The 14,982-nt window shown below is 40.7% G+C and overlaps 1 protein-coding gene across 2 annotated transcripts in view; it reads left to right on the top strand.

Moving 5' to 3' along the window:
• The first annotated feature begins 312 nt into the window (after positions 1-312).
• The window catches only part of VCL (vinculin), a 98,386-nt gene continuing 83,716 nt past the window's right edge, over positions 313-14,982 (top strand). For both annotated transcript variants that reach the window (XM_007467504.1, XM_007467503.1), the window contains exon 1: positions 313-480. In XM_007467504.1, the coding sequence (XP_007467566.1) occupies positions 313-480 (168 nt within the window). The remainder of the gene's footprint in view (positions 481-14,982) is intronic.

The raw sequence follows: 14,982 nt of genomic DNA, 5'->3' as shown, positions 1-14,982 counted from the left end.
GGGCCCAAGCCCCGGGGTTCAGCCCCAATCCCAGGCCCCTCCCTTGGGAATGGGGGCGGGGCGGGGCCTCGGCGGCGCGGTTGCGTGGGCGGAGCATCTCAAAGAGGGACCAATAGGAGTGGAGGCCCTGGTCTGAGCGGCGTTGCCATTGGGCGCGGCGACGAGAGGGGGCGGGGCGCTCGCGAGACTGGTTACGCCGAGGGAAGCCCGGACTCCGTAGTCGCTGCTCAGAGTCCGTCTCTCCGCAGATTCCCGGCCCCGCAGTTCTCAGATCTCTGTAGCCCGCGGTTCGCCGCCTCGCTCGCCGCCGCGATGCCGGTGTTTCATACGCGCACGATTGAGAGCATTCTGGAGCCGGTGGCGCAGCAGATCTCGCACCTGGTGATCATGCACGAGGAAGGCGAGGTGGACGGCAAAGCCATCCCTGACCTCACCGCGCCTGTGGCCGCCGTGCAGGCGGCCGTCAGTAACCTCGTTCGGGTGAGCGCGCTGGGCCTGGGATGGGGAACGGGGGCGGGAGACGTCCCTGGGGTTCCGGCTCGCCTTGTGGTTCCCCTGCGCTGCCTGTGGCTTTGCCGGTGGGCTCGGGAGCCAGACCGCCTCGGGTTTGAATCCTGACGACCCCGCGTTGTGACCTTGAGCAAGCCCCCGAGCCTCTCTGGGTTTCAGTTTCCTCACCTATAAAATGGGGGCAATCATAATAATGCCTGCCTTGCGGGTTTGTTGTGAAGATTCAGCGAGGTGGTATTTATAAAGTGGCTAGCGCAGCTTATGACCCATAGTAAGCGCTCAATAAATGACAGGCGTTAGGATGTCTGATAGCCCCTTTCCCTCAGCAGGCTGTCGCCCCTCCCGTTGACAGCCTTGCTTTCAGCTCCTTTTTAGGCCTCCTCAGTCTGGCCTCTGGGCTGGCGGGCCCCTCTGCTGATTCCCTGACTTTCCTTCCAGGGATTCTTATTTAAGACACGTTGTTCTCCTTTCTAATACTTCTGCCCCTTACCTTGAAACCCGCCTCACCCACCTCTGAGCCCTCCCCAGAGCTCCCCGCGTCCGGCCCTTCTGTCCACTTGTCTTAGTGGCCACTCGTCCCTGTCTCCTCCTTTCCCGGGCATTCTACCTCTGCTCACACCTCTGGCACTCACAAACACCGGGTGATCTCTTTATACAGTAATTCATGACTACGAATCCCTTTTCCCCTTTCGCTTAACCCTGTTGCCTTTCATCCCCCTCCTCCCCCTCCAACTCCCGTGGAGATTTCCACCTGGCTTTACCTGCTGTCAAACGGCTTCCTCCCACTGGGGCCTTTCCAGACTCGGGGGCCCTCTTCGTCGGCCCCTCCTCCTGGCAGGAAGCAAGATGGAGAGGCCTGTGGAATCTGGGATCTGCGGCCCCTGCCGGAGAAAAGAACGGGGCGTCTCCTCCTCGAGCCACAACTTTCCTAGATGGCTAAGTGGCTCTGCAGACCCCTGTAGCCCACAGCTGTGACTAATAACTGAGGTGAATCCTGGAGGAGGCGGAGTCCACTTCTGAAAGGGGAAAAGAGGTGCTGTGACCAGTCTCCTAACACTCTGCTGGCTAATATCACACTTTTCTTTCCCACCCTGGGTAGGTGACTCAGACTGCTGCTGCCTGTGGGGAACAAATTTGGAAAAATTTTATACGGCTTCCCCACTGAGCTGTGTAACTAGTGTGTGCCAGGGTAGTTAGGAGCCTGGTAGGCAACTGTGGGTCTGGGTGGGGCTTGGGTTCCGTAACTGTTTAGAGCACTTTAGCACACTTCAGCTGCTCAAAGTCTTCCTCAGTCTTCAGGGGCCCAGTTCAGGAGACAGTTCAGGAGACTGGTAACTAGGAGAATGCTACTGACCAAATTCCCCATCTGCCTTCTGTGTAGATTTAGTTAGACTGTATTCAGGAAGAATACTGAATTCATTCAAAATGTCTACTTCTACACTGTTCTTGTTCTTTTTATAACTAATTTTAATCTAAGACTCCAGAGTACATTCTTATGTAGTGTTGTCTAACATGGCTGCATTCCAGGCCTCCATTTCTCAACAAATAGGAAACAATGTAAAGAGACAAGGTAATAGTGTCCCTCCAAGGAGTACTTCAGGAAATGAAATCTTAAAACCACATGTTGCACTTGGAGCAGAGCTAGTGTATAGTCTAGGGGCTATCTGGTTAGGCTATTTAGAAAAAAGTTATTTATGAGCTTCAATGCATGAATTAATAAGAACTGAATGTCTGCTATATAGGGAGCAGTTTAATAAATCAGTGGTTCTTAGGTTGAGATGTGTATCAGAATCACCAGTGGGGCTTTTTAGAAATAAAGATGTCCAGGTCCCACCCCAGACTTACTGAGGAACTCTTTAGGGGGTCAGGTCAAGGCCTTTGTGTTTTTGAGAAGCTCCATAGGTGGCTTTGATATAGTCCCTTAGTTAGGAAACACTAATAGATACTGTGAGACAAATACCAAAAAAATGAGGCCATTGATAAGCTGAAAACAGAAGTACATATAATTGCAAACTTCCCAATACATTACAAAAGAAGGGACTTGAGATTGGTGGTACATAGGAGTTAGCAGAGAGAAAGTGGGGAGGGTTGTGTTGATAAGTAGTTAATCATGAACAAAGGTACTTGTGAATAAGTGACTTCCAGATTACAGCAAGTAGATTGTCTTGCTTAGCTCGGGAGGCAAGTTGGAGAGAAACTGGAGATGAAATTGGTGCATGCCATATGGGCACTTTAACAGAAGTCCAATAAGATGAACAAAGAGAATGGAAGGGATAGTATGAGGACAGTGTGTGAGGGAGACTGTATAGATTGTGTTCTGGGGAGGCCCGAGGACCTACCCATTGCTTGGAATTCTGGGTGTCAGTTGTGGCCCTGTGTATATGCTGCTGAATATTGTCATGAATTGTGTACATGTATCAAGTTCCCAACTAGATTGTGTCTGGAGAACAGGCCTCGTATGTGCTTCTCAGTTCCTACCCTCAACATTGGCCCATGGGATGGCTTGATATTGTTGAAGGAAAGAAGGAACTATGGGAAGGAAGATAAATTAGGAGACTTTTAAAATTGGTTGGTTATGAGGAAAATGAGGGCCTGGACTTTGGGTGTGGCAGGGAAAATGGAGCAGGAATTAGAACCATATTAGAAATACAGTAGAAGAAGAATTAGTAGAGCTTGATAATAGAACTCTCAGGAAAAAAACACACGGTGCTACTATAAATTAACGAATCTGATTTTTGAACAAATATTCTGAAATTTATACAATTCAGGTTTCTTTTAGTTACCTTGGGAGGCTATATCCTTATTCCAGTGCTTCTCTTTGGGAATTTCTTACAGATTATTTACATACATATGTCAAATTAATTTGTTTTATTTTGGTCAAGAAAATTTTGTCTGAAGTGGGCATTTTTTAACCCTACTACTTTATATACCATTCTTTTTTTTTTTTTTTTTTTTTTTTTAATTTTATTTTTGGCTGCGTTGGGTCTTCCTTGCTGCTCGCGGACTCTCTCTAGTTGCGGCGAGCGGGGGCCACTCTTCACCGCGGTGCGCGAGCTTCTCGTTGCGGTGGCTTCTCCCGTTGCGGAGCATGGGCTCTAGGCGCACGGGCTTCAGTAGTTGTGGCATGCGGGCCCAGTAGTTGTGGCTCGCAGGCTCTAGAGCGCAGGCTCAGTAGCTGTGGCTCACGGGCTTAGTTGCTCCGCAGCATGTGGGATCTTCCCGGACCAGGGCTCGAACCCATGTCACCTGCATTGGCAGGCAAATTCCCAAACACTGCGCCACCAGGGAAGCCCTATATACCATTCTTGAGTCTAAAGTGACTTTTGGATATTTCCAAAATTAAAATTTACCAAGTGATGATGAAATTCTGAATTGTTAAGCTGTAGTCATCCACTTATGAGGTAGGTATTTATTGAGACACATCCCTTCTAACCTCAAAGCAATAAGTATGATATTGGGCAGAATAAGTATAATACTGGATTGAAGGTCCTAAGTGGCCCGGAGAAAGTGAAGTATCATGGAAGTTCAGAGGAAGGTAAGGTTACTCTTCTTGAGAGCATGGGGAAGGCTTCATGGAGGAGATAACCTCTGAGCTGGCCTTAAAGAAGGTGGGATTGGAACTTTTAAAGACATGGTAAGAAAGGCATTACAAGTGGAAAGAATACCTAAACAAAGGCATAGGTTTATGGAGAATCTGAGGACCAAGTTTTGACTTAGGAAATCATTAAGCAAGACTCATTTAGATTTGTAATTTTTCATGTGTATTTGCTAAACAAAAGTAGCCTCGTCACTTTATATGTATCATCACAATTGAGTCATCGCTTTTACTCCACCCTTAGGGGGAGGGTAGGATGGGATTATTTACATGGCCTTTTTTCAACTGAATAAGACCATTTGTTTATTTTTATTTTTTAAATTTTTTTGCGGTATGCAGGCCTCTCACTGCTGTGGCCTCTCCCGTTGCGGAGCACAGGCTCCGGACTCGCAGGCTCAGCGGCCATGGCTCACGGGCCCAGCCCCTCCGCGGCATGTGGGATCTTCCCGGACCGGGGCGAACCCGTGTCCCCTGCATCGGCAGGCGGACTCTCAACGACTGTGCCGCCAGGGAAGCCCAAGGCCATTTTTTTAAAAACAGCTTTGTTGATATATAATTCAGATACTATACAATTCACTCATTTAAACACTCAATTCAGTGTTTTTTTTTTTTAGTATATTTACAGAATTGCACAACATCATTACAGTCTAATTTTAGGACAGTTTTGTTCCCTCAAAAAGAAACTTCATACCCATTACAGTCACTGATTCTCTCCCATCCCCCAGCACCCCAGCCCCAGGCAACCACCATTCTGCTTTCTGTCTTTGTGGATTTGCCCTTTCTGGACATTTCATATAAATGGAATCAGAAAATAATGTGGCCTTTTGTGTAGGACTTTTCACTTAGCATAATGTTTTCAAGGTTCATCTGTGGTGTAGTATGTGTCAGAAATTCATTCCTTTTTGTTGCTGAATAATATTCCATTGTATAAAATAAGGCCATTTTAAACGCAGAGAATGATTCTAATGCAGTAACAAAACAAGGAGGGGGCCTAGGAGAAAGATGGATGGGAAGGGAAAAATAGAGGAGAGGTTCAGGTTCCAAGGATGGGATTCAGTCAGCAGTGTGAAAAATTCAGAAGTCTTAGACTGTCTGTCTTGTAGCATGGTATATAAACTTTTCTTTTTTCCCATTGGAGTGGCCCATAGAAATCTGACAGTCTTTGTGACCATATAGTCGTGCCAGTTTTATTAATGGGGGTTCATACACTTTGCTTTCTCCATTGCATCTGAGGGCACGTGTTGTAACTACTCCTGGGGCTCATGAAATATTTATTTCGGACGTTTTTCTGGCCTTTACTTTTATGAGCCTCACCCATATATCATACCCTGTTGGGACCAGCTCTGGGACAAATAGCAGCATTGTCTTTTAACTGATAGATGGGAAAGACTGTTCTGCTCTTAAAAAGAAATCAATTTTGTCGTTTATAAATTATCTATATTAACATCTGAAATTATTCCTACTTTAATTTCTTTTGGTTGATGTTGGACTTATTTCAGTTAAAATAAATAACAGTGTTTGGGTGACAGGCCTGTGGGTGATTTTCTTCTTCTTCTTCATATTCTGTATTTTCCAATTTTAAAAATGAACATATAAATTCCTATATTAAGGAAAAAATTAATATGGTAAATAATAAGAATGTATCATTCTTTATGGTTTATAAAATGCTTTCATATGTATAATCTCATAGCTGTTCTTTAAGGTAGGTATTGCTATAGTCTGAATTTTACAGATGAAGATACTGTAGATCAGGGAAGTTAAGTAACCTGCCCACAGTGGCACAGCTAATTAGTGGGGGAGCTTGGACTTGAGCTCTGTTTCACTTACTCTGGACACTCTGCTCTTTTCACTCCACCATTCTGTGTCCACTTAGAACAAAGTTGTTAAATATCACTGGAAGTTTTCTAGCTTGAATCAGAAGCAATGAGAATGTTGTTAGTCAAAGAGTTTCCATTTGTCCTGGGCTTGGCAAGATTATCTGTTTAAAGGCTGGTTTTGGCATGGCCTGTGTGAAGGGCCTATATTAAAAAAATGATGCGAAGGTAGTGTTCTGTTTCACAGTGACAGTCAATTTTGCAGCGTTAAAAAAAAAGAATAGATACAGATAACACAAAAGTATGTCTGCCAAACACGTAAAGGCTCCTCTAGTATTTATGGCTGCTTAGCTTGAAGTCTATGAGAACTAAATAGTATTTAAAGTAGGTTTCTAGGATTTCTGTATTTAAATAGTATTTATAGTAGGTTTGTGGATTCTTTGGGGAATCGTGAAGTTTCATTTGAAACACTTTGTCTCTAGATCAAAAGAGATATACAAATAGGACTTAGCATTTACTCATGATCGAGAGAATGGAAGAGTTTTGGAGATTGTATGTTTCTACAACTATGTTTATAATTTTAATGGAGCCCCAATTTAAATATTTGTTTATATATATTGACACAGTGGAAAGTTGGGCTTTTCTAAAGCTGTTTTGTAAATAGCACTGGTATAACAATGGACAAAATAAAAGTTATTTTATATTTTATGGACAAAATAAAAGTTAAAGTAAAAGTTTTGTGGTATCAACCACCATATCATAAGTTGCCTCCTTCTGCTATAGTCAGGAGTAAGGGTAGCATTAAGGCAACTGTTTTTATGGAGATGGGACTTATTTGGATTTTAATATTTCTGGTATATTGGTTAAAAAAGGAGTCTGGTTATTTTATATACTTAATTACCGGTCACTTATATATATGTGTGTGTATGTGTATATGTATATATAAAATAATTACGTTTTGTATGTATCACAACTGAGATGGTCATTATTTTAAAAGCTTTCTGACAACTTCCTTGTCTTTTACTGGCACACCTAGAAAGAGGGTAGGATGGGAATATCTTAATTATCCACAGTCTAAAGTCCATCATAGCATGTATATTTTTCTCTTGTGACTGTCATCATACTTGGTCAGTGTTTGTCTTCATTGGGTTGTACATTTCTCAGTGGCAGAGGCCATGTCTGTTGTGTTTGCTCCTTTCAATGTCAGGCTGGTCATAGGTGTGCAATATAACTTTTCTTTTTTTTAAATGAACTAACTATATATATGTGTGTGTGTGTGTATATATATATATGGCATTCTTTTTTAAAAAATAAATTCATTTATTTTTATTTATTTTTGGCTGCATCGGGTCTTCATTGCTGCGGGCGGGCTTTCTCTAGTTGCGTGAGCAGGGGCTACTCTTCGTTGAGGTGTGCAGGCTTCTCATTGCGGTGGCTTCTGTTGTTGCAGAGCACGGGCTCTAGGTGCACGGGCTTCAGTAGTTGTGGCATGTGGGCTCAGTAGTTGTGGCTCGCAGGCTCAGTAGTTGTGGTGCACGGGCTTAGTTGCTCCATAGTATGTGGGATCTTCCCAGACCAGGGCTCAAACCCGTGTCCCCTGCATTGGCAGGTGGATTCTTAACCACTGCGCCACCAGGGAAGCCCATCATTCATTTTTTTATGCACAAAATATTGTAATAGGAATTTTTGTGCAGTGACAATTTTCCATCCCCAGCTTTCAGGCATCCGGTATAGCTGAATTTGAACAGTCTCTTTAAATTTATAATGGGCCTTGTCTGAAACAAGTAGAATATATACTAGGAGGGAGGAATGAATGGCTAACTGCCCATTGTTTGAGATAACAAAAGTGTTCAGGCTATTTTGAGTTGTGGTTCTCTGTTTCAGAGTCATTTCAACTATGCAGGCCACTTACTAAATTCATAATGTGAGAGTATGTTGCCTCCTATCTGAAAGTGGCATTGGGATTTTGCATTCTTTTTGTCTTTTTAAAACATAACAATTTTGACCAGGTGTTGATATATTATTTGGAACTCTGCTGGTTACAGTGTAGTATCATACTGAGTCATGAATTCCTCATTAAGAGATCTTTATTTCCTTGAACCATATGGCAGGAGACAAAAGATACCAGAAAGTTGATCTGCTGCTTTTTTGTTTTTTGGCTGATCCAGGCCCAACTTTTTCACTGAACCTTATGTCATGGTCATGACACTAGGGTATACTTTTTACATAATTAACCAGCATTAGAGCAGTATCAAAAGAAGTAGCAGTCCTTAAAGGGTGAACATCAGAGATTAGCTGGTATCCCAGCAAGGTTTCTCTCTAGGATAATGCTCTGTGCTCAGGACTGTTGCTGAAAAAGGGCCATTCTATTAGTTTATGTTGCTTTCAGGCCAGTCTGCTCTTAAACCTTCCTGTATAGACAGGACTAAAAGAAGAAAACAAATTTCAGCCTTGGCTTTTTTAAGCTCCAACAGCCTTCAGTACTATGTAGTATAAATACTTCAGAGTGAAATTTAAGGAGTAAAGTTCAAATCTGTAATAAGACTCTGAAACACCCAGAGACAAAAGTTGGTATATGGGAGGAACGACCTCCCATTGCAGGCTTTCATCTGTCTTTCTGTTCCTTGTACATTGGACCTGTAGAATTCTTACAATATGCATTTGGGTATATTGGGCCATATAGACAGTTTAGTTTGGATAACATAAGTTTTGAGTTATCTAGGCTCCTGCTTCTCTGTTTTTTTCTGTTATTTTCGTATTTGTTCAGTTTCCATTGGGAATGATTATGAGAGGAACGCTATCTTACCTGTTTCTTCTTAACAATCTGCAAAAAGGTTTGTTAGGGAAGGAAGCTGAAATAAATATATAAGTAGGGGATTTTTGTTCATTTGTATTTTTATCATCGTTAACGTTTTATCTTTAAACACTAAAAATATGTATACTATTAATAATCATTTTTGTCATGCTGAGCTTCGTATAGTCTTTCAGAAAGAACAAAATTTCTCTTGTTACAAAAGTATTACATTTTTATTGTTGAAATTTTTAAAAATCTATCTTTAGTCACAGTCGTCTCCAGTGTTTCTCAGCCTTTTACAGTCTGTTTGAACTTGATTTGTCTTTTTGTCTTTTCTCTCTACTCCAAACCAATTTGTTTCCCTAGATATAAATACAAACTTAACTATATATAGATGCACCAGCTCTTATCCCTTTTCACCATTAACACCCTTCCCCCTGAAAACCATTTAATTCACTTTCCTGCTCAAGAATTTGCAAAGAAAAGCCGGGAAACCCAGTCAGTTAAAACAACCCATGACTTTCTCTGTCATGTGCTGTTTAGGGAGCCATGCTGTACTTAGCTAACTGCTCTTTCAGTAAGTGTGGAATGAAATAAGTTCAAAATAATGGGCTAGATCTTGAAAGAACTTCTAATCTCAACATCCTTATTAAAGATATGGGGTCTTTACATTGATTAAGTCTATTTAAGTATGTGCATTATGTGCAGACAAAGGGATAGAGTATGATAGAGTAATGGATAAAAGGGGACTTGTATAATTAGACATAGGCAGTTGGGGATTCCTCGCCTTTCTTCCAGTCCCTTGGTAAGGCTTTGTAGGTCTTGTGTCCTTGTATGCTGGGTCATCAGTCTTTGGATGATTGAGTTGATTGTGGGTTTGTGTTTTTTTTTCCCCTCGTTCCTTACTCCCCTAGGGTGTCTCCCTTTAAGACTGTTGGTTCCTGGAGGACAAGGACTGGGTTATATTCTTCTTGATATTCCTGGTGCCATGCTTATCCCAGTCTCTTGCTCATAAAATTCCTTTGATAAGTGTGTTGTGCCTTGATACTCTCTATACCTGCTGGTCATTCTAGGCTCATTCATGATGAAGATAGCTCACTATCTCTTGCCTCTGTTGGATGGCTTGGTGACTCTTCTGCGCTCAAATGTTGCTATTTGCAGATGCCTGCATAATCACAAAAAGAAACAAAGGTTCATAAATATTATATTGTGTTGGTTACATATTGGAACTTTAGATTCCAAAAAATTCTGTCACTTCTATGAGAAGGCAGCTCATTGGATGGGTATGAGTGTGTGATGTGTGTATGTATAGAGAATTAGAGGTAGTGAATCTTAGAACTAAAAATGTTTTACAAATATCGTTAAGTTGCAGAAAATAGAGTCTTTGGCCCTTAGAGAATTTCCCACTGATAAGATTTCCAGTTGGATGACTTTTAAGGGGAAAGTGGCTGAATTTCATTGCAGTTGGCCACAATCCAAGCCAAAGTCATTCCTTCTTTTTGAAATAAGCTTAACTTATTCCCACAAGTAGTCTTTCTGTGAAGAAAGAAAAATGGTGTATTTGTTCTTAGAGTTGAAAGTTGAGGGACCAGCTTTCAACTTATCTAGCTTCTCTATATTTCCAGCCTTCTCTCTGTCCCCACCCCATCCCTGGAGAACTGGCTCATCTTTTATCTGTAAGGTGGACAACATGTTTTTATTCATTTAATTAAAGTAGATAAGGATATATAAATGTGCTCGTAAATCTCTAGTAACACTTAAATTTCTTATTCTGTGGCTTTTCCCCCCAAACCACCAAAATTAGTTATGACTCTAGCTGTGCACATTGCCTGGTGTTCTGAATAATAGTAGGGTATATAAGACATGGTCTGTGGCCTCAGGTTGTTAAAATACAGATGAAATTTATGATCTTATAAAAGATTTAGCTTATCTACATCTTCTCCATCCATGAAATTGTTGCAGAATTTAAATTATTTACTTTAAAGTGTTGTACACTAGTACTGTAACTACAGTTTTGATTCCTTGGAGCCATGGAGAAAATGTGAGTGGGCCAGCAGCAGAATATGCAGGTGGTGGGCCCCCTAGTTAGGAAAAGACCGCTGAGCATCGGCTTCAGCTGCCCTCTTCTTGATTATTTTTTTCCTTACTATGCTTTTCACGGTTGTAAGTAATTATTTGTGTGATTATTCTTGAACATCTTTCCCCCATTAGAGCCCCAGGGGCAAATATTGGCTCTGCCGTGTTTGCCCCTGATTTTCAGCACCCATCAAAGTGCTTGGCACATAGTAGAGTCTTGAGGAATAATTGTTGAACAAACAAGTGGGAAGACCGTTTGCTGCTTCCGTACCCCAAACTGTTTTATGCTGCTTTGGAAAAATGTATATCATGCTGTGGGTGAATCTTGATGAAATTTAACTGCGATTAGGAAAGCAGCAGTAAATCATTGCTTAGCATAGGGTATTGCATCCTTAGCACAGGATCATCCAATTCATGTTTCCTGAATGAATAAATTCCAGGGATAGAGTCCTGGAGTGCAGATGGGGATAATCCTGCCCAACATAGGATTATGCAGGATATGTAAGTTTAAAGAAATACAGAACATGGGTTTGGGATTCTCTATTAGTTTTGATGCTTTGCAAATGAACAGAATAGCTAGCTTTGGCAAAGTGCATCTGGTATGAGTCAGCAAATACCAAAGTCAGACTTTAGATATAGATATAAGATAAATCACCTATAGTGAAATGGTTAAGTGTAAAGGCTCTAGAGCTGAACTGCTGAGGTTTAAATCCTACCACTGACTGACACCTGCAAAGTATGTAACATTGGAGAAAGTATTTAATTTCTGTTTCTCATAGTCCTCATCTGTAAAACAAAGCTAATCATAGTATCTGACTTGGAGTGTATTATTGTGAAGATTAATGAGTTTGTAAAAATGTTTAGAACTATGCCTGATACATAGTTAAAGATTTCAGTGAGTGTTAGATATATTAATATATTTTCCCATGATTTTTAAGTCATATTTTAAATGTTAGTCTAATGAAAAAGCAGTGTTGATTTTTTTTTTAATGTCTAAGTATAACTTCTAACTTTTACTCAACAAGGCAAAGTGCCAGTGAAAGCTTTCAGTAGAATTCCATATGTTGTGAATATACAGTTTTATCAACTGTGGGGAAAATATTCACAGTTTAGGTGCCTAAGCCTTTGACTGCCAGTTTCCCATGAAAAATTCAGACATCTGAGTTTATGATTGATATCTCCTTTGTTTGGAGCAATAGTGAGAGTAAAATTGTATCTCTCCCCTCTTCCACCCCAGTTTAGAAGCAAAAATTGGGACTTAGGATTTGGGATTTATCCCAAACATTCATTGTCCTATTTTCTAAAAAAGAAAAAACTGAAGGGGTCGTCACTAAAGTAAATGGAATTGGCCCTTCCAGGTAGAGTTAAAAAGTACAATGCATTTGTGAAATAGAATTCATCTTGTTCTGGAACAGCCAAATTAACTTAACAAATATTTAATGACTACATAATATGCTGGATACTGGAAGAGGTTAGTATCTCTAGCCTGAAAGGAAGGATAGAATCTCTTTCAGATGTCCTATTGATACAGGAGTAATAGAGTTGAATGTAAAGGTCAGGGGACCTTAACTACTAATTTGGAAGGTATACCTGTTATTTCTAGTCTTTCAGTGGTTTTCTGGAAAATTTTTAACATGCATATTTAACTTCAAAGTCTTAAATTAATTGGCATCTTTACTTTCTACTTGAATAAAATGGTAAAATACTTGTAATTCCACTGTCCCCTTATATATGGTTGTCTGAGATTTTGTTTCTCTCTTGATTTTTTTTTGCCCCACAAATTAGACACTATTGTATTACACAGTTGCTTTTTTCCCCATTTACCTATATGTTTACCACTTTTTTTGAGATATAAGAGAAACGATGAACAGACCTCCCTTCTTCCTGAAGTCTGTCCTACACTAATATCTTTAGGTGGGTCTTTGGGCAGTACACACTCTAAGTTTCATTTGTCTGAAAATATCTTTTATTTTGCCATCTTTTCTGAAAGATAATTTCATTGGATATACAAAACTGGGCTAATAGTAATTTTTTCCCAGCATTTTGAACATATTATTCCAGTGTTTTCTGCATTCAAATCTGCCATCAGTCTAATTGTTATTTTCCTCTAAATAATGATTTTTTTCTCACTGGGACTTTTAAGATCTTATTTATCTTTCTTGGGATTTTTTGGGCTCCCTGATTTTGAGGGCTGATTTCTTTTATCAGTCGTAGAAAATTCTTAGCCATTATCTCTTGGAATTTTCGCCTCTTCCGTCATTTTATTCTCACCCTTTGGAAGTGTAATTAGAAAAATATTGGACTTTCTCTATCCTCTGTATCTCTGAACAGTTTATATTTTCCATATGGTTATTTTTTCAGGTCTTCCAATTTGCTAATTCTCATGCACTTGGGTCTAATATGCCATTTAATTCAGACACTGAGTTTTTAATTTAAATGGCAGTATTTTTTACTTCTAGAATCGTATCTTTTTCAAAATCTTGTCAGTATTGTAGTCTCTTGCTCTTTTATCATACTTTTAAAAAAAGATTGCTTTTTATTCTCTCTTTTTTTTTCTTATTTAATGAAAAACATCTTGGAGTGTAAGGAACTACAAGAGCTTAATACTAGGATGAAAGTAGAAAGGCACTTTTTTTTTTAGTAAACTTATTTATTTTTGGCTGCATTGGGTCTTCATTGTTGCACGTGGGCTTTCTCTAGTTGCGGCAAGCGGGGTCTACTCTTCGTTGCGGTGTGTGGGCTTCTCATTCGGTGGCTTCTCTTGTTGCAGAGCACAGGCTCTAGGCGCACAGGCTTCAGTAGTTGTGGCACGCGGGCTCAATAGTTGTGGCTCGCAGGCTCTAGAGCGCAGGCTCAGTAGTTGTGGCGCACAGGCTTAGCTGCTCTGCGGCATGTGGGATCTTCCTGGACCAGGGCTCGAACCCCTGTTCCCTGCATTGGCAGGCGGATTCTTAACCACTGCACCACCAGGGAAGTCCCTAGAAAGGCACTTTTAAAATCTGATGAAATGCCAGGATAACATTACTGTCTTGAGATTGTAGAAGTTGCTGATTCTTTCATTTTTTAAAGTTTTTTATTGCAGTAAAATATATGTAACATAAAATTTACTGTATTAACTACTTTTAAGTATACAGTTCTGTGGCATTAAGTATATTCACGTTTTTGTATAGCCATCACCACCATCTCAAGAACCTTGTATTTTCTCCATTTGAAACTCTGTACGCATTAAACCCTAACTCCCTATTTCTCCCTTGTTTGGGTCCTTGGCAACTGCTATTCCATTCTCCATCCCTATTAATTTGACTTCTCTAGGTACCTTATATAAGTAGAATCATACAGTATTGTTCTTTTGTGAGTGGTGTGTTTCACTTAGCATAATGTCTTCAGATTTCATCCATGTTGTAGCATGTGTCAGAATTTCCTTCCTTTTTAAGGCTGAATAATATTCCATTGTATGTGTATGTCACCTTTTGCTTATCCATTCATCTGTTGATAGACACTTGGGTTGCTCCCAGCTTTTGGCTAAGGTGAGTAATGCTGCCATTTCATTATACTTTTAATGCCTTCTGAGGTCTGGACTCTGTCCCTGAAGGGGTATAAGCTTCTGATGGACTCATGGAGGACTGTGAACCCAGCTTCTAATGTCAGGGAGCAAATGTGTAATCAAAGTCCAAAGGCCCTTTTGAAGAATAAGTTGGGAAGATAGGAGGGGGAGTTCATTCTGTCTTAGAGAGGCAGTGTTTGAAGCATGAGGGAGTTTGCCAGCCAGAGAAAACTGGAAAGCCTTCTGAGCAGAGAGAATGAAATGATAGAAGGGTGTGAATGTACAGTAGGGAGTGGGGAAGCTTTAGTGTTGACACTATTAAGGTAGATTGTGCTAGTTTGTAAAGGGACTTACATGCCATATTAATCACTAAACAAACAAACAAAACGTTCAGTTTTTGAATAGTGAAAAATTTATCTGGTTCAAAATTTAAAAGGTACAGCAAGGTATATAGTGAATAGTCTCCCTCCCGCCCTTGAACTCCAGCCCCCTGGTTTCCCTCCTCATAGGAAACTAATGGACAAAGGAAACCAAATGTCTTGGGTGTGTTTCTAGAGATAGTTATGCATATTTAGGCAATATGTATTCCTCTTTTTTTTTTTTGCGGTACGCGGGCCTCTCACTGTTGTGGCCTCTCCCGTTGCGGAGC

Source organism: Lipotes vexillifer, unplaced genomic scaffold (assembly GCF_000442215.2).
Source record: "Lipotes vexillifer unplaced genomic scaffold, Lipotes_vexillifer_v1.1 scaffold865, whole genome shotgun sequence".
NCBI lineage: Eukaryota > Metazoa > Chordata > Mammalia > Artiodactyla > Lipotidae > Lipotes > Lipotes vexillifer.
The sequence above is the reverse complement of the archived record's forward strand: the minus strand, read 5'-3'. Positions and strand labels throughout refer to the sequence as shown.